Genomic DNA, 22,938 nt, shown 5'->3' with positions numbered 1-22,938 from the left:
TCGAATTGCCGAGGGAACAAAAGGTTGTGTTTTATCAAGTAATACTTTGAACAGTGTAATAGTTTTGAATCACTTCACCACAGAAAGGAAGGAATACAAATTGGTTTATAATTTTCGGTCTAAGTATGGCCACCTTTCTTGAAGACAGGAACAATACTCCCAGCCTTAAGGCAGATCGGAAGAATAACCACAAAGAACAATTTATGAGTGATTAAAGCCATTACCGACAATATTTCCTTGGAAATTACTTTAAAAAGATCGATATTCTCTAAAGCAGTATTTGGAGTCTTATAAGACGTGCTGGCTTGATGAACTTCGTCTGCATTCATCGGTAGCAAATGAAAGGAATGGCTGCACCTAGGTATGTAGCATATTTCTTAAACCTGGACTTTATTGCAGAATTAAAAGGCTGCTACTTTACCTTTTTATGGAGGCTAGTTTTTTATCATTTAACTCTAGCAGTGGTCTACTAATCCACAGATTTCTGGATAAACCAATCCACTTCGTCGCTGTAGGGTTTGTGGTACATTTTTCGATACCAAATGTTAATAGTGTCGAGAAATGTACAAAAGCCTTTTCTGTACAATTCTTTGGAATCACCGATGTCCAGTCGACAGCATAAATTATCTGCATAAACATAACTGAGTCAAACCGCCGCTCTGTCAGATTATTAACATTGTGAAATCTTTAGAGCCTAAATAGTGATCATCATGTTGCTCCCGCAGTCTGACACCACATTATCGCTGTCATCATTTATCACTCAAGTTATCACAATTTCTCTATATCTTATGGATTCTCTATATACGCATGCTAAAGAGGCGTGTTTTCTAAAATTTCGCGTCCGGGACGATAATAGCGTTGCACGCGTCAAATGTTCGCGCACCACCTCTGCAATGTGCGGTGGGACGTGTAGCGAATGGACTTGACTCGTGAGATTTGATTCAACGGTCTACAACGGTGCTCGCCGCTGTCGTGGTAATTTTAATTTCTCGTGTCGTTCTGTGCGCAATGAAATTTTCCTAATAAAGTGTTAGATTTCGAACTTACACGCTTTGCGATGTTTGTTCTTCCACCGTCATTGCAACTTGACAAATGTACTACGTATCGTATGGCCACAGTTGCCATTTTAGCAATTTGCTCACTAGATTTAAGTACCTTTTGGTTCTGTTTAGCGACAATTTAGCAGCCGGCGACTTCTTTAGCGACGTAAAAGAATAACTGGCAATATTTTAGTGACTTATAAGTTATGAAACTGGCTTCAAAAATGACATTAAAAATTCCCTTTATCATTCGAAAGCTACGAAAGTTCGTTGATATCCGCTGTACGGTGCGTGGGTTATGTGATCATAATAATCAACGGGGGTCTGCAAACACGAACACCATATACGTTGTGATTCATTGCTCCGATGCAAACAGCATTCATATTAAACTCACAAAATGCACTTTATTTTTAAATTCATTAAATATAGGTCCTAATGCTACACGTGCTATAATTTTACTAAGAGCGTTCCATTAGTGGACATTCGCAAGTGCCGCAGGAAATCAAGCGACCGAACTTTATTTCAGTAAATTTTAGGATGAGGTTGGCAACCCAAGACAGATCAACTGTAGAAAGATGTACATATCGCAGCGTCTGGACTCGTCCACGCGAATACGAGCGCACCGCTTCAGCTGCTCGCGCCTTTCTGTTAGGTGAATGCAGCATGGAGCTTTCAGGTGGATCAAGACACGGCAAAGTAACATTTGACCTGTATAAACGTCCCGCACGACAACAACACGACCAAGGTCGCGCCACATAATTCAGTTCTTGTTTTAACGGTGGCAAAAACTAGTGAATACGCAAGCTCCACGAGTACCAACAGCGTCCTTGCCCATGAAAGTCTGGTGACCCGTGTAGCTGTTAAGCCGTGCTAGATTTGTAATCTTAAGATTATAAGGTAAATGCAGTATTTCATGCGAAATACTTTAGCAAAGTAAAGGTGGTCGGAACCATGTCGGTAAATTCACTGTTTATTCTCTTAAGCTGCTCGGACGCCTGACAAACGTGAATCGTTTCAAGCGAAGCCCTATGTCATATTAGCTTATATTAGTGTTCCAAAAATGCTTACATTATGTATTGTCTACTCGGCACATTTAGGGACAATTTTGGTGAATTTGGAGTAAAACGTAGCGAAACTTTAGTGACTTCTCTGTCGCGGTTTAGTGACACGCTCTATAAAACGTTGGCTACACCGGAGTGATGGCTGACCACAGTTATGTGGTTCGAAAAGAGAGGGCGCATCGTAAAATTGCGTATACCGTAAATTCCAGTGTTCCAGTAAACTTGTAAATTACAGAAAACTTAATTATACGTAAATAGCAGTACTACAACAAGCTTGCTTTGTGGTGTCAGGGAGCAATGCGTTATGTCATTACATTGGGCTCAGCAGACGACATTAGCCAGCAGAGTGACTTCCGGTGAACCCTCGGGCAGCCTCCGGCAACTAGGTCACGTGATTGTGACGTGGCCTTCTGTAATAGTGCAAGCTGCGCGCTGTAAACAAAACTGTCCGAGTTAGGTAAAACAAAGAATCCCCTCGGTATACAAATTCCGGCTGGCGAACCGCCACTGTTGGCAAGGTGTAGGAAAAAAAATGAGTTGCACTGATTTCTCTGCGCAGGGCTCCTTTGGGCAGCATTTCAATGCCGACAAAGGTTGCGTGCAGAAGAGACTAACAGTAGCGGAATGCCTTAAAGACGACTTTTGGTACGTGATGAAAGCATGTTCCTCGCCACGCCAAAAAAAAAGGAACCTTGAAGATGAATAAACGAGAATAAACGGGCTCACCTGCGTCGTCGCTGAACGACACAACCGCGACTCGAGTGGCGTTTGGCGTCACCTCGAAGTACTTGAGAAAACTGTGTACGAAGCCGAGCTGCATCTCGAAGCCCGCCGCACCGACACTGCCCGACCGATCGAGCAGGAAGACAAGGTCGGTGTTGTTAGCGTCCAGGCTCTCCCATCGCAGCCGACGAAAGTCCGATTGTTGCGGGCCCTGCAGGTATTTGAAATCATAGTTTACGCAAAAGAGGCGTCATTAGCCACTTGTACGCACTGCCTGTGGCGCTCTACCCTTTTTTTGCCGCCTTTTATTTCACGTCAGTGCACTAGGTCTGCCGTGTTTACATATGCAAACGTATCACTCAAGTGCACTGCTATTTACCCATCCGCTGTTGGTTGGAAGAACCGAATTACTTATCGCAGATTGCTTTTCGTGTGTTCCACCTTGCTTAATAACCATGGCTGATCGTATTCATGTTTTCTGACATGACATGGCAAGAACTTTATTTGAGTCCTGAGAAACTCAGATCTAGGGGAGCCGAAGTCTCGCCCAGATCAACTCGGTGGCTCCGCTCACGAGGCAATCGGGAGACGAAGTCTCGCCGCAATGTCGTGGGCCCTTTGGACAGCCTCGAGTTGAATGTAGAGATTGCTGCTCTTCAGGAGTACCTTCCATTGCTTTTTCGTGATGGGTGGAGAGGCGTTAAGGGCTGGGCACAGTGAGAGGATGAGTCATGATGGCATTCGGGGCACGACTGCGAGTGGCCAGGGTCTATCCTCTTAAGGGACCGAGGAGTAGGATAAGAACTGGTTGCAGAAGTCGGAGTGCGCTAGCCTGAGGTTTGTTCAATTTGGGGTGGGTAGGTGGAAATGTCCTCCTATCCAGACGATAATGGGGAATAACTTCGTGGAAAGTACATAATGAATCTTTGTGGATGTTGACTTGGTTCCAAGCCTGGCTACCCGCGACAGCGCGGTACGTGAAATCGAGCGCTCTCCGGTGGGCCTGCTCGTTAGGATTACATCCGAACAGGTTAAATGAGCCATCTAGATGGGCTGCGTACCACGAGATATGGTATCCTCCTTCGCTGCTCCCTCGAGTTTTTTGGTGTGCTTTGTTCAAAATACTGTTCACCTGTTCAGACACGAGGGCGGTCGAGAAGGATCTAACCGCCTTGCGCGTGTCCGAGAAGAGAATAGGGGGAGCTTTTGCACCGTGGAAAGCTAGAGCGATCGCCGCTTCCTCCGCCACATGGGCAAACATAGTATAGACAGAGGCTGCATTAACCAGGTTGCCCCCCGCGTCTACAACCGAGACAACGAACTTAACCTCACTGTCATATCTGGCGGTATCGACAAAGAGGGCACCTATTTTGTGCTGATTGAACTTTTTAAGGATGGACTTGGCTCTCGTGAATCTTCTACCCTCGTTATGCACTGGGTTGTCTGATTTTCTGTTTTTGTCGGGTATTCGCCTGCCTCTTTAATAGTGGAAGACCGATGAGTGAAGATCCATGAACTGGACCGATCGGCGATTTCAGCTGGTGTCAAAACACGATATAATGCTTTCTGATTCCCTTTGTGACGCTACTTTCCGTACGCAGTATCAAGGTGCGGGATTTGCGGATGTTAATTCATATTGGCTGCCTTTATTTAGTGCTCGTGTGTCCCGATAACAAACACTGGTCAAATTTTCGAGAACGCGAGAGTCATAAGTTGCTGGAAGTGGCCAGCTTGGCAACTTCCAGGGCACAGCACAATTTTTTTTATACAGGTATTTCACGAGTTCGACGTGGGAACATGATGTGAAGGGGGGAATAAATATTCTTGTTCTGCAGAGAGCCATCGGCACAATATAACATAAAATGGAAGAAAATGATGAGAAACTCTTGGTTGCACGAAATACAATATGAAAACGGAAATCAAACGTTCTTGCAATGTAATAAGGACGACGCATAAGGTTATGGATCTGATAATGACAATTGGCTGAGAAACAGTTGCTAGCGCCAACAACACACACGCGCGCACACGCGCACGCACGGGCGAACACACACGCACATGCGCACACCTGCAGTAGTAATTTTGAGACTTCCATTACTTCAGCTGTTTGGGGCATACACTGCCTCCGGCATAATCCCATCTTGCTGTGGCATTCGCTATGGCACAGCGGCATGACGACAACTGTATGACGACAACCGGAAAATGAAGTTAGACTGATAACGATGACACCGACCGCCACAGCATGAGGACGACGGCGGGCAACAGCGTCACAATCACGATTGAAGACGACAGCATGATTACGATAGACTGAAGAGGGAAATGACATCGATGAACTGGTGAACGCGATGTGACGATGGCGGCAGACGACTATGGGATGACGTTTATGAAATAAAGACGATGGCAAACGACAGCGTGGTGACATGGTATGACAATAATGTGACAACTGCGTGTCGATGATAGCGTGACGACGACCGAATGACGACACTCGAATGACAGAGTCAGAATGAAGACGATGGAACGGCCGCGATGACATCACGATGACGGTGTATTAATGAACGCATAACGACCACTGTATGACGAAGATGACATGACAATGGCATGAGGACAATGGGATTACGAATGTAGGAGGATGATCGCGTGACGATGACTCTGTCACAAAGTCTGTATGACGAGGATGACCTGACGACAATGCGACGACGACGGCATTACGAGAGTCTGCTGAGAAAGTTCGAGTGCGGACAATGGAACTTCCACGACGGCATCATGGCGGCTGTATCACAGCGAAAGCGTGACGAGTGTATGACGATGGCATGGAGGCGACGACAGCATCACGAAAGTCGGATGATAAAGCTGGGATAATGACGATGCAGCGAGTACATACCTATAGTGGCCCAAGCTGGTGGACAACTTGGGTCAGCGTAAGTTGACAGACAGACAGACAGACAGACAGACAGACAGACAGACAGACAGACAGACAGACAGACAGACAGACAGACAGACAGACAGACAGACAGACAGACAGACAGACAGACAGACAGGCAGACAGACAGACAGACAGACAGACGGACGGACGGACGGACGGACGGACGGACGGACAGACAGACAGACAGACAGACAGACAGACAGACAGACAGACAGACAGACAGACAGGCGGACGGACGGACGGGCAGATAGACAGACAGACAGACAGACAGACAGACAGACAGACAGACAGGCCGACGGACGGACGGACGGACGGACAGACAGACAGACAGACAGACAGACAGACAGACAGACAGACAGACAGACAGACAGACAGACAGACAGACAGACAGACAGGCGGACGGACGGACAGACAGAGAGACAGACAGACAGACAGACAGACAGAATGACAGAGACAGACAGAAGGCGGACGGACGGACGGACAGACAGACAGACAGACAGACAGACAGACAGACAGACAGACAGACAGACAGACAGACAGACAGACAGACAGACAGACAGGCGGACGGACAAAGATAAGCAAAGAAGCCCAACTGCATCAAAAGCAATCATTCATCAGTCCTTTCCCTCCCCGTCCCTTTTCCCCAGTGCAGAGTAGCAGGCCAGAGCAAGTTATAGCTCAGGCCGACCTCTCTGCCTTTTCGTAAATAAATTTCTCTCTCTCTCAAATGCACTCTACAAAAGGATAACACGTATAAGCTTGAAAGCCCTGAACTATTGTACTCAGCGACACCAAAACGGAAAGTAGATAAGAATAGCGTAAGCGGGCATAAATTCATGACCTGCAACTGAGCCCTATAAAGTTGCAGTTAGATAAGCCTGTAATCTGCACTCCCGTTTTGCTTTAACGTCATGGGCTGTGAGAGACGCAGTAGTGGATTACTCTAAGTTATATCACTGTAGCTCTTTACTGGGCACCCAGAAAGTTGCACAAAAACAGGGAAACTTAACCTAGTCCATTGGATATTGGGACCTTAGCGAGATTGTACATTCAGTTTCCCTGCTAATCTGAAATCTCTAATACAACTTGATTTGATTGCATGTCTACTGCCTGGCTAATTACACTGATCTCAGATATATTTCTGCCGCAGGGATCTTGCCGCACGTTGCGCAACTTGGACAAACCCTCGCTACGACGTGGCTGGGAATCGTGCAATGTGCAGCGCAGACGACGTCCCCAATATGCGCATATAGCAAATGTATTCTTCCGCTCTTATACGGTCAAAATAGCATGAATGGCCATAAATATCTACTCATGAACATCCACGGAAAAGTCATACACACGATCGACTACGAAGCGTGCAAATAGCAGAGGCTGCGCGCCGAGTAGGCTTAGAACTTTTGACATAGAGAGCTCCCTTTTAATGGATATTCTCGCACTTAGCCTGGCTAGAACACTGAAAGGGCCGAGTTCTGTGGCGGTGTCAGTGTCTGAAGTGAAGATGACTTGTAACATCGTCCATTAGCATAGCCCTACGCTATAGTTGTGCTTGGATGACAGCGTATGCTTACGCATACTTTTTTTATCTAGGACGCTCACTGCACCGTTCCGACGTCATATTGCTAGCGCAGCGGTGTGAATCTCCATTTGCGTGGGCGTTCTTGCACCGTTGCCTCGCCCCAACTTCTTTTGCCGTCGCTCTCGGCTACCATGCGGAACGCGACTGTTTTGTTTTCACGATGACGGCTCACTTGTGGCTCCTCGTGGTGCGGTGCCCGTCTTATTCGTCTTTGCGCGATGCTCGTACCATTATCGCTAGTAACCGCTGTGCAAGCTGAGCGGAGTCCTTATAAGGCAGGAAGGAAGTGCAACGAACATGTGCCAGCCTATCTAGAATTACTTCACAGACGAGAGTGTTTGCGTAGAGGTAAAAAACTACCACCCACCTGCGCCCAGATACGGTTGTAGAGGAGCAAGGTTATTAAGCAGGCCTGCAGAGCCTCAAGCGCCGACATCGCCTTTAAGCGGCTGCCAATACCCTGGGTGCTCGTCGCACTCCAGAGACACAATATTTGTCTCCCCGCTGGAAAGTTGCCTGCGTGTGAAGTTGCTTGCTCCCAGCCGGCGACGTTATCGCCGCTTATGGTGCCTCTCGCACTTCTGTAATGCAACACCGAAAATCGCGGTGTCCTCATCGCTTGCAATGTGACCAAGCGCCCGTTGGTCTGATAACGCGCGCGAAGGAGCTTAGCGAAAAAGAAGAAAACGGAACTGCGCCCTGTTCGTATGGTGTATCGTTGCGCTGAAAAGACGGTGCGTTTCGAAGCACTTCTAAAGGCATTATACAATGTCGTGCACTCTGTGTTGAGAATTCTCGAGTAGTCATAGCAGGACTAGTGCTGTGGTCACATCCAAACTATGAAATAAATAAAAGGGAAATACGTTGGTCCGTTCTTCTACATACCAAAAAAAAAAAAAAGAACACACATGCCATTCGATAAAATGTATGGCCATGTCCCGGTGCTGTATGTTGGAAAATATTATGTCCCGGTGGACTGTACAGTAACTTCTAATGTTAACTATACACGCGATGACAAATCTGACCACTATAGGAAACAATCGCTTAGAGAAAAAAATGTAATTGAAGGAGGTGACATACTCTTACGATCACGTATTCTTGTGCAAGGACAAGCAGATATGAGTCCGAAATCCCATTTGCGTTCGTCGTATCTGTGAGCTTACTACAAGCTACTTTGATGCCACAACGCCTAAATAATGATGCGACAATGCGGCGCCTTTCAGTAGCCTGTCGACAGCAAAGGAGTGTTCTTATCCGGAAATAATTGACGTACTGACTCCCAACAAACAACTTTTCTGCTGGAGATGTCCCATAAATGCTCCCTAGGAGATGTGTACTGAACCGGGAAACGTCCCAGGAACGTTTTGGCAGCATGCACCTACCAAGGAAGAGTTCCTGCTAAGGACCTCCCCATATAGTCACTCATTATTCTCGATGCCAGTTGCGTATAATTAAGCGCTTCGTTGACGGCAGCCTTTGGACATCTGAAAGCAAATGTGGGCCAAATTTTGTGCGCCTACAACCGTCGGAGGCGGTCCTCAGTTTGCCGGTATAACAGCAGGTAGAGACTTATGTAATTGGCAGTGGCTGTATTTATCACTTCCTGTAAATTTTCAGATGTCACGCAAGGGAAAGCGGCTGCCTACATCAGCCTCGCCGCTTGTTCCTGTTGCATTCGATGTTGCGTAATACCTGCAAATAAACAGGAAGTGATAAGTACAGTGACCAGTCACATATGTCTCTACATATGCTATATCGGCCACATGTGTGTGCCGCTCACAATGGTTCTAGGTGCTCAAAACTTGGCTCACACGTACATTGCAGAATATTGTGTTTCGACAGCAGAGACCTACTTAAAATAAGACTGTTTCACATAAGGCACTACTACTTTGTTAAAATATATCTACTGACAGAGTAAAAGTTCAACATCACAATGAACACATGCTTCCCTCGTTATTTCAGTGGGTAGAAAACTTAAAACGATGACTAAAATTGATTGGAATTAGACACATTCTGCGTGTCTGGCCTTAAAACTTTCAACAACAACAATGAACAGCGTTTACATTAGGCAGATTTATGTCCGAGCCCCCCCCCCCCCCCCCCCTATCTAAACACATTGGAAGGAAGAAATAGTTTTTCTCGGCAAGCACTGCATCCACCCGTTATGTTTTACTTCTCTTATTCTGTAGGAAGACACACGTCTTGTGAATTTTACATCCGGCCACTCAACAGTAACACTCTATACTCGCTGACAACTTTCTGTGGCTATGAGTGGCTATGAAGGGAAAGCCACGGAGCCAAAGAGAGCGCACAAATGAGAGCGCCTCTGTGAAGAGTCCCGCGTTTTCATTCCCGTTAGTTTAAGCTGGAAAGGAGAAAACATAAGTGCCTTATTAGCAACAGTTAAATCAGGCAAAACACATCACAGGATGTAAAATTTTACTTATTTTGTGGCTTTTCCCTTCCGCGTCTCGGCAAACGCAAAACCGTCGCACGTGGACGCTGCGTCGATTCAGCGTCTGTTCCTAGCCACCAAAAAAACTGTCAAACGGTGCTGAACTTCTTGGGGCGGTAACACATGTGCAGAAGCTCCACTCCCATAGCTTTCCCTTCATAGCCACAGAAAGTTGTCCGCGAGTATAGTCCTTATTTTCTTTCCAGTTCTTGAACTTCTGAAAAGTGATTATAGCACTGCGAAACAGAGTAAATGCACTCACAGCTTCGGTAAGTTTCCAAATAGTTTCGTGTAATCTACCTACAGCAATTATTATGCACTCATCACCCTTGCTTAAACCAAATTGCATGCACAGCAAATATGTTATGACGTAAGTCCAGATATATTAAATTAGTTGTGAAACTTTTTGTTATGGCGAAGCACTATTGTTAGATGGAAATTTTTGCAACATACTTCACAGCCATGTACAGCTGTGTAGCCATTCTAAGGGAAACAGCTCTTGGTCGACATTATCCGCTAATATCGAACCAAAATTTTTATCTACGTAACCTCAGAAAGTCAAACATAGCATTTTTAAATGTTGTTTGATATCTCACATAGCTCATTTGAGCATGGACTTGACTAAATACGCGCTGCTATGCAAAACATATTCTGGAACGGTCCGGGATCAACTATTCTATATACATAATATTAAATTTGCCCTTCGGATTGTTATATTGGAGATCTTGCCAATTTGTGTCTCGCAAAGTATAAAAGCTGCAATATTACTTCATCACATGAAGAAGGGTGAAAAAAAAGGACACCGACCACTGAAAGATTACAAGAAAATGACAACCCGGCTGACTTCGCCAGCCTTGGCCTAGCTCTGCCAGCTCTCTCCCATATTTAGTAGCTGTGTCGCATATTTAGTAGAAACGGTATAAAATGTATGATGTCTGATTATCACTTGTGAGTGCTAAAAGCTTAAAAATTATACTTGAAAACTTCAGCCAATGACAAAGAAAGCACCATAGTCATGTCCTAGTCATAGTCATCATAGTCATAGGCACATGCTGCATAATATGACTGCGTGAGGTGGTGCGAGTGCGTTGCGCGAATTCGAGAGAAAGTCTCTAATGTCCCATCAGGTCGGACTAATATGAGAAAATGAATAAATTGAAAGAAATAAAATGCGCGAGATCTGGCGTGGTACAAAGCAGGCTGGTTCTTGAAAACTAAATCCTAATGTCCGATATGAAGTCATCAGCGACATAGATTACATTCCTGCGCAGTATTTCAGTATCTAAAGCCCAAATCGTAAGGAACTAACTTCCGCCGGATTTTCTTTATCTTCTGGCGTCCTCAAGAACAGTGCGACGCTCGCTCTATGCCAAAGTATGGTGGCTAGCACAGCCAGTCCGCCTATACCTGATCACAGAGCCTGGAAGCCAACTTACGTTGGCCGACGCCGAAAAACCATCGGAACCTTGTTCCTTGGGGTTGGGTATGAAAATAAAACCAATGTTGGTACAAATCAGTACGAACTGCCCAACAGGTGCCCCGTAATATTCGTCGTCACCTGCGTTCGAAGGCTACTATGGTTCAGGACTAACGCACAATGGACAAAAACGAAGCGGACCGCTTATTCCACACTCGTGAATAAATGAGCCCTGGCACGATTATGTCCCATAAGGGCGTTCATATTACCTTTTTGTAGCACCCGTATTTCGTTCTAGCCTCACAATACACGCATTACTAATTCGTGACTTCGAAGTACGTGTTCACAGCGACATAGAACTCAAACCACTTCGACGCACAGCGAGCAGCACAAAGAGCCGTTTGCCAGCTGGTCTCTTGAATTTGGGCATACGTACCTCACGGCATGTTGAACAGCAAACCGAGGGTGTTGCCACAATGCCTGAAGAGGCTCAAAACAAAGAACCATAACAGGCACTAACGAGTAGCACATGCACCACGGCACCGCACAAATCGCACTCGCGAAGCAATAGGCGCGGTGTAGCTTACCGTTATTTCAAAATGAGCACATTTTTAGTATAATTATCCCAAGAGCTCTGCAAATGCTTCATTCTCATAGGCCAGCGTGTTAAACGCTCACCTACGACGGTGACACGAGTGAAATAATACGCGTACAAGCGGAAAGCAACGCTCGCCTTCGGATTCGTTGCTCAAATTTGGTACCATTTCGGGTCTAAACAAGCTATTTCGCTTTTGATATCACATTAACGGAAATATTTAGTCCCGCAGAGGTGTTCTGGTGACTAAAGAGGACTGTTTTGTTTCGATTGCGTTTTAACGAAAACATTTATTTTCGCAGAGCAATCTGAGGCTCTTTTGGTCCTTAGTAACTTTAGTTCTTTTTTATGCTGGAAAGATGTTTTGATAATGTTTCGCAAATGTTGCTTTCGAATATAGACATGCCAGCCATTTGCGTAGGTCCTGGGAAGTTGTGTAGTTTGTTGGGCTTGTTCCTGTAGCTTTTGTACAAAGGAAAAAAAGAAGAAAGAACAATTAACGCTGCTTCTTCGCAACTGGGTCCTGCGCATCTCACAAATTTTATGTTTTCACGTGGTAAAGGTTCATGCTGAACTCCAATGGTAGATATTACAACTTCTGTCCGGCGGGGAGAGAGCCAGTGGGAGCACGCAGTTGCGCACAAGCGCATTTGGAGGTACCGCAATTCCTTGTACCAAAGTGGCGCTTTTCCATTTCTCTCTCTTTTCTTGTTTGGCCGACAAAGATTTCTGCCGCACTCTCGTGACATTATTGCGGGCACAACTTTAGTTACTTCGGTGTATGAACACTACAACGCGAGAACTCTCGCGCTTAGGAAGAAGATAAACATCTTTTTCCTCTTCGTCTAAGCGGCAGCTTAGCGGCAGTCCTGAAATATTCCCTAGTTTGGACTTGGTTTTGCAAACGGAATATATTGTCTACTACACGCTCGCAGGCGCTACTTTGTCGTCATCTGAGGCAGTTTTCTCACATCTTCAACCAGATAGCTGCTGCGCTAGTCGTGATTTTCTCGAGAAGGAAACGTATGTCAGTGATATGTCGGGAAGGTTTTGACTTGAAACGTCTTCAAAATCGGTCCGAGAGCGGGTCGCTTGCTAAAACCGCATGCAAAAAAAAAAAAAACAGGTTGTAGTATTACCACTAACATCTTTGTAGCCGTAGTGCCCAGGCGCCTTACTTTGCTATCGTTGTGTAGAGGAAAGAAGAAATTATTAGACAATCATGCATGGGTCGCGTGCACAGGAGTGGCAGCGCTTTCTCTTGGCAGTGGCGGTGTTTTCTCTTGTCCCGTCTTGAAACTGCGCTTGCCAGAATTCATTTATTTGTATGAATCAACTAACCCACCAGCAAATTTCTTTAACAGATGGCGTCGTTATCGCTCCAATTACGACGGAGCTAAATTTCGCCACTCGCTCACCGTTGACAGAGACATAGCTCGGCAGCACGCCTATCGGCCCGAAATGGGATGGTAGCATTCGAGAGAGCTTACTGTGCTGTAGTAGGTATAGTCCATCAGGCTCAACCTGACGCTCAGCGAGAGTTGTAAGACCTACAAGTGTGCTATGCTTGCAGAAATTTCACACTTCCACGGTTATGGCGCCACCCGAATTCGACAGGCAGGGTCCTGAAATGGTGAGAAGAGGCCCAACCCCTTTGACAATGGCGGAAAGTGTCCATCTTCGGACAAAGTGCAAGAGTCTGAGGCACGAGCATATGCCCGAAGCATTTACGTGTGCGGCAGGCTCAAGTCACTCTGGACAGTCTCGGGAGGCACCAATCAGTATAGGGGGGTCGATTCATCACTCTAGTGCAAGCACCTCCTGCAAAAAAAAAAAAAAAAAGAGGGCACACTGCGAATAGGCCGTGAGAACGGTTGTAAATGTATACCGCAAAGCCCCCCCCCCCCCCCACCCGCCCCACTAGCTATAACATAAAATAGGCATGAAATCTTTCTAATGCGTGAATAAATGTAACTTGCGCATTTTGTTACCTCATTTTAGTCTCCTTTTTCCCATACACCTTATGCAGCACGCGCAAGATGTTTCATGTACCACACTGCCACAATTGTACACATTAAAGAAAAAATACTGCTAAAAGTAAGCGGTAATTATTTGGGGAGTGCTCCGTAAGACCATTCGAAGCTCCGTAAGATCATTCGTCTGCGGGTGGTAGGCAGTTGTCCTCCTGTGGCTTGTCTGGCGGTATTGCAGAATGCCTTGGGTGAGCTCTGCTGTAAAGGCCGTTCCCCTGTCGGTGATGAGGACTTCTGGGGCACCATGTCGCAGCAGGATGCTGTGGATGAAAAATTTTGCCACTTCGGCTGCGCTACCTTTCGGCAGAGCTTTAGTTTCAGCGAAGCGGGTGAGGTAGTCCGTCGCCACGACGATCCACTTATTTCCGGATGTTGACGTCGAAAACGCTCCAATAAAGCCATACCGATCTGCTGAAATGGTCGGCAAGGACGCTTTATCGGCTGTAGTAAACCTGTTGACCTTGTTGGCGGTGTCTTGCGTGGCTGATAGTCTCGGCATGTCTTGACGTAACGGGCGACGTCGGTGGTCAGACGGGGCCAGTAATACCTTTCCTGCATGCTCGATAGCGTCCGGGAGAATCTGAGGTGCCCAGCGGTTGCATCGTCATGTAGGCCGTGCAGTACTTCTGGACGCAGCGCTAATGGAACAACAAGAAGGTAGTTGGCGCGGACTGGTGAGTTCTTATTCACGAGCAGGTTATCTTGTAGCGTGAACGAAGACAATCCGCGCTTAAATGCCCTAGGGACAACGTTCGTGTTCCCTTCCAAATACTCGACGAGGCCTTTTAGCTCCGGGTCTGCTCGTTGCTGGTTAGTGAAGTCTTCCGCGCTTATAATTTCGAGGAAGGCGTCGTCGTCCTCGTCGTCTTGCTGCGAGGGATCGATGGGGGCGCGTGATAGGCAGTCGGCGTCAGAGTATTTTCGTCCGGACTTGTAGATTACCGTGACGTTATATTCTTGCAGTCTGAGGCTCCATCGCGCAAGCCGTCCTGGAGGGTCCTTTAATTTAACTAGCCAACACAACGCGTAATGGCCGCTGACGACTTTGAATTACCTGCCATAGAGGTATGGGCGGAATTTTGCTGTAGCCCAAGTGATGGCGAAGCATTACTTTTCAGTCGTAGAATAAATGCCTTCCGCTTTTGACAGCGACCGGCTAGCATAAGATATAACCGTTCAATTCGTCGTTCCTCTGGACCAGGACGGCACCGAGGCCTAGGCTACTGGGGTCTGTGGATTGCAGTATCGGTCTTCTCGTTGAAGTGCGCAAAAGCCGGCGGCGACTGCATGCGTATTTTGAATTCTTGAAATGCGGTGGCCTGCGGCGTTTCCCACTTGAACTGAACATAACATTTAGTTAGACGTGTCAACGGCTCGGCGATGCGTGAAAAGTCCTTGACAAAGCGCCTGTAGTAGGCACACATGCCAAGGAATCTACGCACTGCCTTCTTGTTGATGGGTTGCGGGAACTGTGCGATGGCAGCTGTCTTTTGCGGGTCTGGACGGACACCAGATTTGCTGATTACGTGGCCTTGGAACAGAAGCTCATCGTAAGCGAAGCGGCACTTTTCCGGCTTCAGAGTGAGCCCTGATGACTTGATGGCCTCTGGTACTGTCGCAGGCCGCCTAAGGTGGTCATCGAAATTTCAGGCGAAGCCGCCGACGTCATCCAAGTAAACGAGACAGGTCTGCCACTTCAATCCTGCTAAAACCGCGTCCATCACGCACTGGAACGTCGCAGGCGCCGAGCACAGTCCAAATGGCATAACCTTGAACTCGTAGAGAACGTCTGGGGTGATGAAGGCGGTCTTTTCGCGGTCTCTTTCGCCAACTTCTATTTGCCAATAGCCAGACTTGAGGTCCATCGACGAGAAGTATTTAGTGTTGCAGAGCCGATCTAATGCGTCGTCCTTATATATATACGTATATGCCCTTCTTCGTGATCTTGTTCAGATGACGATTATCGACGCAGAAACATAGGGTTCCGTCATTTTGTAGCGTAAAGCTACACTTCGCGGCTTGGTGAAGAGCTTCGAGTGCTTCTGCGCCTGCCCTACTGCGCATGCGTGAGAGCCGCGTGACGTCACGAGAGGCGCAGCTGCGTCGGCCTCGCCGCCGCCGCGGCCAGCGTGCGCTCCTCGCCGCCACCGACGGCGGCGTATTCCAGAGGTTTGACGTCGCAGTCTCCGCAGACGCGCCGGCGCCGTGTGCGCACGCTGCTGCATTTACGATTGCAGCGCCACGCGGCACTGTGCATGCGCGAGGAGGGCTTACCGTTCGTATATATGCGTGGGAGAGACGGTTGATGCAGCGCGCTCGACATGGAGGTTAAGGAGAGTTGAGCCGCTGCCAGTCGGCGCAAAAGACGGGAAAGCATAACCGTACCTTTACGCTACGTATATCCTGGCATAGCTGAGCTAAGCCACTGCCAATTTTTGCTTGACCAAGACTACAGGAGATGCCCACGGGCTTTTCAATGGCTGGATGATGTCGTCGCGCAGCATTTTGTCCACTTGGTGCCTTACAGCTTCACGTTATCGCGTCGAAACTCGGTAAGGGCTCTGGCGGAGTAGTCGAGCGCACTCTTCGGTTATTATGCGATACTTTGCGACTGGTGTTCGTCGAATCCTTGATGAGGTCGAAAAGTACTCTTTGTATCGTCGGAGAAGAGTTCTGAGCTGCTGCTGCTTGCTCACGGGGAGACTTGGATTGATGTCGAAGTCTGGTTCGGGAACTATGGCCGTCGATATAGATGCGGCAGAATCCGAGAGGACAAGCGCATTGCTGGTTTTCACAATTTCCTCGACGTACGCGATTATCGTGCCCTTGTTGATGTGCTTGAACTCCGGGCTGAAGTTGGTTAGCATCACTTCCGCTTTACCTCCGTGCAGAAGAGTGATCCCTCTTTCGACGCAAATTCCACGGTCGAGCAGTAGACGGCGGTCGCCCTCGATGGCGCCTAGGTCAGCGGGTATTTCGGCGCCGACGGAAATAACAATGCTGGAGCGAAGCGGGATGCTCACTTGATCTTCGAGCACACTCAAGGCGCGGTGACTACAAGAGCTCTCCAGCGGCATTGCTTGAACTTCCAACAGCGTTATCGACTTCAGGTCGTTGATTGATCCGTGTTGGTTCTGGAAGTTCATGCCGAGAATGATGTCTCTTGAACACTGTTGGAGGATAACGAAGGTGGTAGGGTAAGTCCTGTCATGAAGGGTAATTCTTGCTGTGCAGATTCCAGTCGGCGTAATGAGGTGTCCTCCAGTGGTCCGAATTTGAAGGCCTTCCCATGCAGTCTCAACTTTCTTCAACTGGACGGCGATGGGTCCACTCATGAAGGAGTAATCGGCTCCTGTGTCCACTAAGGCGGTGACTGCAAAGCCGTCGAGGTCGGTGGTTCTTTGTCTTGCGTTACAGTAAGGTCCTGACGTCGGATCACGGCTGCGTCGTGTTGAACTGGAGCTGGAACGTCTCGTAGTCAAGTCGTCTTTCGTTGATGTAGTCTTCACTTTATGGCTTTCTCGGAATGGCGGCGTCTTGTTCGTATATCGTCGAGATCGTCTTTCCGGCGTCGTCGTCGGCGGCGGAGGATCTTAATCAGTTCGCGAACAGCAACCGCACCTCCATCGGTTGCTGCCTTTAGTTTTCCGGATATCGGCTGACGGACCGGCCCCGAGCGGGGCCAGTGTACGGACGGCGCTGCGGCGACAGGTAGCGGCCTGGTGACGGCGAACTGGACGGTCGTCGATGGCTCCACTGTTTGTCAGCGAGATAGTCGGCTATGTCACGTGGGCGTTCGTCTTGTAGTGGGCGCGGTGCGTTGACGGTGAACCCTCGCAGTCCCATCTCGCGGTAAGGGCCTCGGCGGTAGATGTGCCTGGCTTCTCCGCAGTGATAGCAATGCAGATGGTGGTCGGGGGTGCGCCAAACGTCAGTCTTCCTTGGAATGCTGCGTGGGGCGACGGGTTGGCGTGCTGGCGGCGGGGGTGGTGGCCGGCGACGGAACTGTGTCGTCACTAGGCCCTGCCGCGGACGCGGAGGGGGAGCGTGACAGCGGGCTACAGCGGCGTATGTCATCACTTGTGGATGAGGCTGCGGTGATTCAGGGGCTACTCCGAGTTGTTGTTGGAGCTCCTCACGTACGACGTCGGCAATCGAAGCCAATTGAGGCTGCGATGAAGGGAACAGCTTCTGTAGCTCCTCCGGCCCGACCAATAGGATAGTCTCACGCAGGTCGTCTGTGGCCAGTGACGGAACTCTGGCGTAGTTTGTCGAGTTCGTGCGGCGCTTTAATGGCCGGTTCCCCATTTAAAGTGTCTTCTCTATGCTGGTGACCTCGCGAAGAAACTCGCCGCTGGTCTTCGGTGGGCTTCGTACCATTCCGGCCAAAAGTTACTCCTTTACACCACGCATCAGAGGCGGACTTTCTTCTCCTCGGACATTTCCGGGTCGGCGTGGTGGAATAGGCGGCTCATTTCTTCTGTAAAGGTGGCAACGTTCTAAATTGGTAGGTGCCCTCGCGCTTTCAATAGAACGTCGGCCCTTTATTTCCGGACGGTGCTCGTGAAGGTCCGTAAGAAGTTACTGCGGAACAGCTCCCACGTTGTAAGGGCCGACTTCCGGTTCTCGAACCAGGTGCTCGCGGCATCATCGAAGGAGAAGTACACGTGGCGCAGCTTGTCCTCAGAAGTCCAGTTGTTGAAGACCTACATCCTTTCGAAAGTGTTCAGCCAGGTTTCTGGATCCTCCGACAAAGCTGCATGAAAGGTAGGTGGCTCTCTAGGTTGTGAAAACTATATGAGTAAGCATGCAGCCAAATTCTCTGAAGTTTGATGTGGGGTGATTACAAAACTATATAAACAACCATGCAGCAAAATGTTTTGAACCTTCATGCGGGGTGATTACAGATCAATGAAAGCAACCATACAGCCAAATGCTCTTAAATTTTACATGGGCCGATTATAAATCTATATAAACAACCATGCAGCTATATGCTCCGAAGTTTGATGTGGGGCGATTACAAAACTATATCAACAACCATACAGCAAAATGCTCTGAACCTTGACGTGGGGCAATTACAAAACCATATAAGCAACCATGCAGCCAAGTGCTCTGAAGTTGATGTGGGGCGATTACAAAACTGTATGAACAACCATGCAGCCAAATGCTCTGAAGTTTGATGTGGCGCGATTACAAAACGAGCTAAACAACCATGCAGCTAAATCTTCCGAAGCTTGCCGTGGAGGAATTAGAAAACTATATAAACAACCATGTAGCCAAATGTTATGAACCTTGCGGTGGGGTGATTACAGAACCATAAAAACAGTCATGCAGCCTAACACCCTGAACCTTGATGTGGGCCACATAGAAAACTATATGTACAACCATGCAGCAAAATGGTCTGAAGCTTGATGTGGGGCAATTAAAAGCTATATAAACATCTTTGCAGCCAAATGCTCTGAAGCTTGATGTGGGGCGAGAACAAAACTATGAGCAACCATGCAGGCAAATGCTCTAAACCTTGAGTGGGGTGGATACAAATCTATATAAGCAACCATGTAGCCAAATGCTCCGAATCGCGATGTGAGGTGATTACTAAACTATAAACAACCATGCAGCCAAATGCTCTCTGAAGTTGATCCGGGGCGTTAACAAAACTATATAAACATCCATGCAGCCAAATGCTCAATACCTTGATGCGGGGTGATTACGAAACTATATAAACAACCATGCAGCCAAATCTTTTGAAGCTTGAAGTGGGGTGATCACAAAACTATGTAAACAACGATGCATCCAAATGCTCTGAAGTTGATGTGGGGCGTTTACAAAATGATATATACATCCATGCAGCCAAATGCTCTGAACCTTGATGTGAGGCGATTACGAAACTGTATAAACAACCATGCAGCCAAATCTTTTGAAGCTTGAAGTGGGGCGATTACAATACGATATAAACAACGATGCAGCTATATTCTCCGAAGCTTAATGTGTGGTGATTCCAAACCATATGAACAGCCACATAGCTAAATGCTCTGAATATTGCTATAGGGTGATTAAATACTACATATTCAACCATGCACCCAAATCCTCTAAACTTTGATGTGCGGCGATTATTAACGATATAAACAAGCATACTGCCAAGTGCTTTTAAGCTTGACGTGAGGTGATTACTAAACTACATAAACAACCATGTAGCTAAATGCTTCGAAGCATGATGTGGGGCGATACAAAACTAAATAAAGAACCATGGAGTGTAATACTCCGAAGCTTTATGTGGGCCGATTACAAAACTGTATAAACAACTATGCAGCAAATTGCTCTCAACCTTCATGTGGGGCGATTATAAAACTACATACAAAGCCATATATCCAAACGCTATTAACCTTAGTGCGGGGCGATTACAAAACTATGTAAAACACCATGCATCCAAATGCTGTAAAGCTGAACGTGGGGTGATTACTAAACTATCTAAACAACCATGCAGCAAACTACCCCGCAAGTTGAGGTGGAGTGATGACAAAACTGTATAAATAACCATGATGCCAAATGCCCTGAAATATGATGTGGGGCGATAAAAACTATATACACAGCCATGCAGCAAAATGCTCTGAACCTTGACCTGGGTCGATTACAAAACTATATGAGCAAGCATGCAGCCAAATTTTCTGAAGTTTGATGTGGGGCGAATACAAAATGATATAAACTACGATGCGGCTAAATTCTCCAAAGCTTGATGTTTGGTGATTCCAAAACTATGCGAACAACCATGTAGCCATATGCTCTGAACCTTGCTATGGGGCGATTACGAAACTATATATACAAGCATACCGCAAAATGCTCCCAAGCTTGATGTGGGGCGATTACTAAACGATATAAGCAACCATGGAGCAAATTGCTCCGAAGTTTGACGTGGGGCGATTACACAACTATATAAACAACCATGCAGCAAAATGCTTTGAACCTTCATGCTGGGGGATTATAGATCAATATGAGCAACCATACAGCCAAATGCTTCTAAACTTGACGTGGGCCAATTATAAATCTATATTAACAACCATGCAGCTGTATGCCCCGAAGTTTGACGTGGGGCGATTAAAAACTATATCAACAACCATACAGCAAAATGCTCTGAACCTTGACGTAGGTCAATTACAAAACCATATAAGCAACCACGCAGCCAAAGACTCTGAAGCGGGTGTGAAGCGATTACAAAACAATATCAACAACCATGCAGCCAAATCTTCCGAAGCTTGCTGTGTGGGAATTAGAAAACTATATAAACAACCATGTAGCTAAATGTTCTGAACCTTGCGGTCGGGTGATTACAGAAGTATATAAACAGTCATGCAGCCAAACGCCCTGAACTTTGATGTGGGCCGTATAGAAAATTATATATGCAACATTGCAGCAAGATGGTCTGAACCTTGATGTGGGGCAATTAAAAGCTATATAAACATCTTTGCAGCCAAATGCTCTCAAGCTTGATGTGGGGCGAGAACAAAACTATATGAACAACCATGCAGACAAATGCTCTGCACCTTGATGTGAAGCAAGGTTTGGGTACGGGCTACTTGGTATTCCATGGTATCAATCGTCAATTAAAGCGCATACATAGACGAGTCTTCGTCGTCCTTTTTTGTCCCTCGTCTATGTAGGCGCTGTGAGTGACGATTGATACCTTGATGTGAGGCAATTAAGAACTGCATAAACTACCATGAAGCCGAATACTATGAAGCTTGACCGTGGGGGGATGACAACACTATATAATCTACAATGCAGCTAAATGCTGGGGAGGTTGATGTGGGGTGAGTACAAAACTTTATCATAACCATGCAGCTAAATGCTCTGAACCTGGATGTAGGGCGATTACAAACTATATAAACAACCATGCAGTTAATTGCTTCAAATTCCGATGGGGGGTGATTACTAAACTCTAAACAACCATGCAGCAAAATGCTCCGAAAGTTGAAGAGGGCGATTACAAATTATATGTACAACCATGCAGCACCATGCTTTGAACCTTGACGTAGGTCGATTACAAAACTATATGTACATCCATGCAGCCAAATGTTCTGAACACTGATGTGGGGCGATTACAAAACTTTATAAAATACCATGCAGTCAATAATTTTAAAGCTTGAAGTGGGGTGATTACAAAACTATGTAAACAACGATGCAGCCAAATGTTCTGAAGTTAGATGTGGGACGATTACATAATGATATAAACAACGATGCAGCTAAATTCTCCGAAGCTTGATGTGTGGTGATTCCAAAACTATATGAACAGCCATGTAGCTAAATTTTCTGAACCTTGCTGTAGGGTGATTAAAAAACTACATATACAACCCCGCACCCAAATCCACTAAACGTTGACGTGCGGCGATTATTAAACGATATAAACAAGCATACAGCCAAGTGCTTTTAAGCTTGACGGGGGGTGATTACTCAAATATAAACAACCATGCAGCTAAATACTCCGAAGTATGGTGTGTGGCGATACAAAACTAAAGAAACAACCACGGAGCAAAATGCTCCGAAGCTTCATGTGGGCCGATTAGCAAACTACATAAACAACCATGTAGCAAATTGCTCTGTACCTTCATGTGGGGCGATTATAAAACTATATACAAAGACATATATCCAAACGCTCCTAACCTTACCGTGGGGCGATTACAAAACTATGTAAAACACCATGCATCCAAATGCTATGAAGCTGAACGTGGGGCGATTTCTAAACTAACTAAACAACCATGCAGCTAAATGCTGGGAAGCTTGATCTGGGGCGATTAGAAAACTGTATCAACAACCATGTAGCAAAATGCTCTGAACCTTGACGTGGGGCAATTACCAATTTATATAAGCAACCATGCACCCAAATACTCTGAAGTTTCATGTGGCGCGATTACAAAACGATCTAAACAACCATGCAGCTAAATCTTCCGAAGCTTGCTGTGGGGGAATTAGAAACCATATAAACAATCGTGTAGCTAAATGCTCTGAAATATGGGGTGATTACAGAACTATACAAACAGTCATGCAGACAAACGCCCTGAACCTTGACGTGGTCCGTATAGAAAACGATATGAAACCGCGCAGCAAAATGTTCTGAACCTTG

General features: G+C 46.8%; 1 protein-coding gene across 2 annotated transcripts in view; it reads right to left on the bottom strand.

The window, feature by feature from the left end:
• LOC126535914 (sushi, von Willebrand factor type A, EGF and pentraxin domain-containing protein 1-like) overlaps positions 1 to 8,743 on the bottom strand; it is a 230,935-nt gene extending 222,192 nt beyond the window's left edge. For both annotated transcript variants that reach the window (XM_050182766.3, XM_055073349.2), the window contains exons 1-2: positions 7,691 to 8,743; positions 2,828 to 3,035 (exon numbers count right to left, since the gene is read on the bottom strand). In XM_050182766.3, coding sequence (XP_050038723.3) covers positions 2,828 to 3,035; positions 7,691 to 7,939 — 457 coding nt within the window. In that variant the 5' untranslated portion in view covers positions 7,940 to 8,743. The remainder of the gene's footprint in view (positions 1 to 2,827; positions 3,036 to 7,690) is intronic.
• Between the last annotated feature and the right edge of the window lie 14,195 nt (positions 8,744 to 22,938).

Source organism: Dermacentor andersoni, chromosome 4 (assembly GCF_023375885.2).
Source record: "Dermacentor andersoni chromosome 4, qqDerAnde1_hic_scaffold, whole genome shotgun sequence".
Taxonomy (NCBI): domain Eukaryota; kingdom Metazoa; phylum Arthropoda; class Arachnida; order Ixodida; family Ixodidae; genus Dermacentor; species Dermacentor andersoni.
Note: the sequence above shows the minus strand (reverse complement) of the source record. Positions and strands in the feature narration are given on the sequence as shown.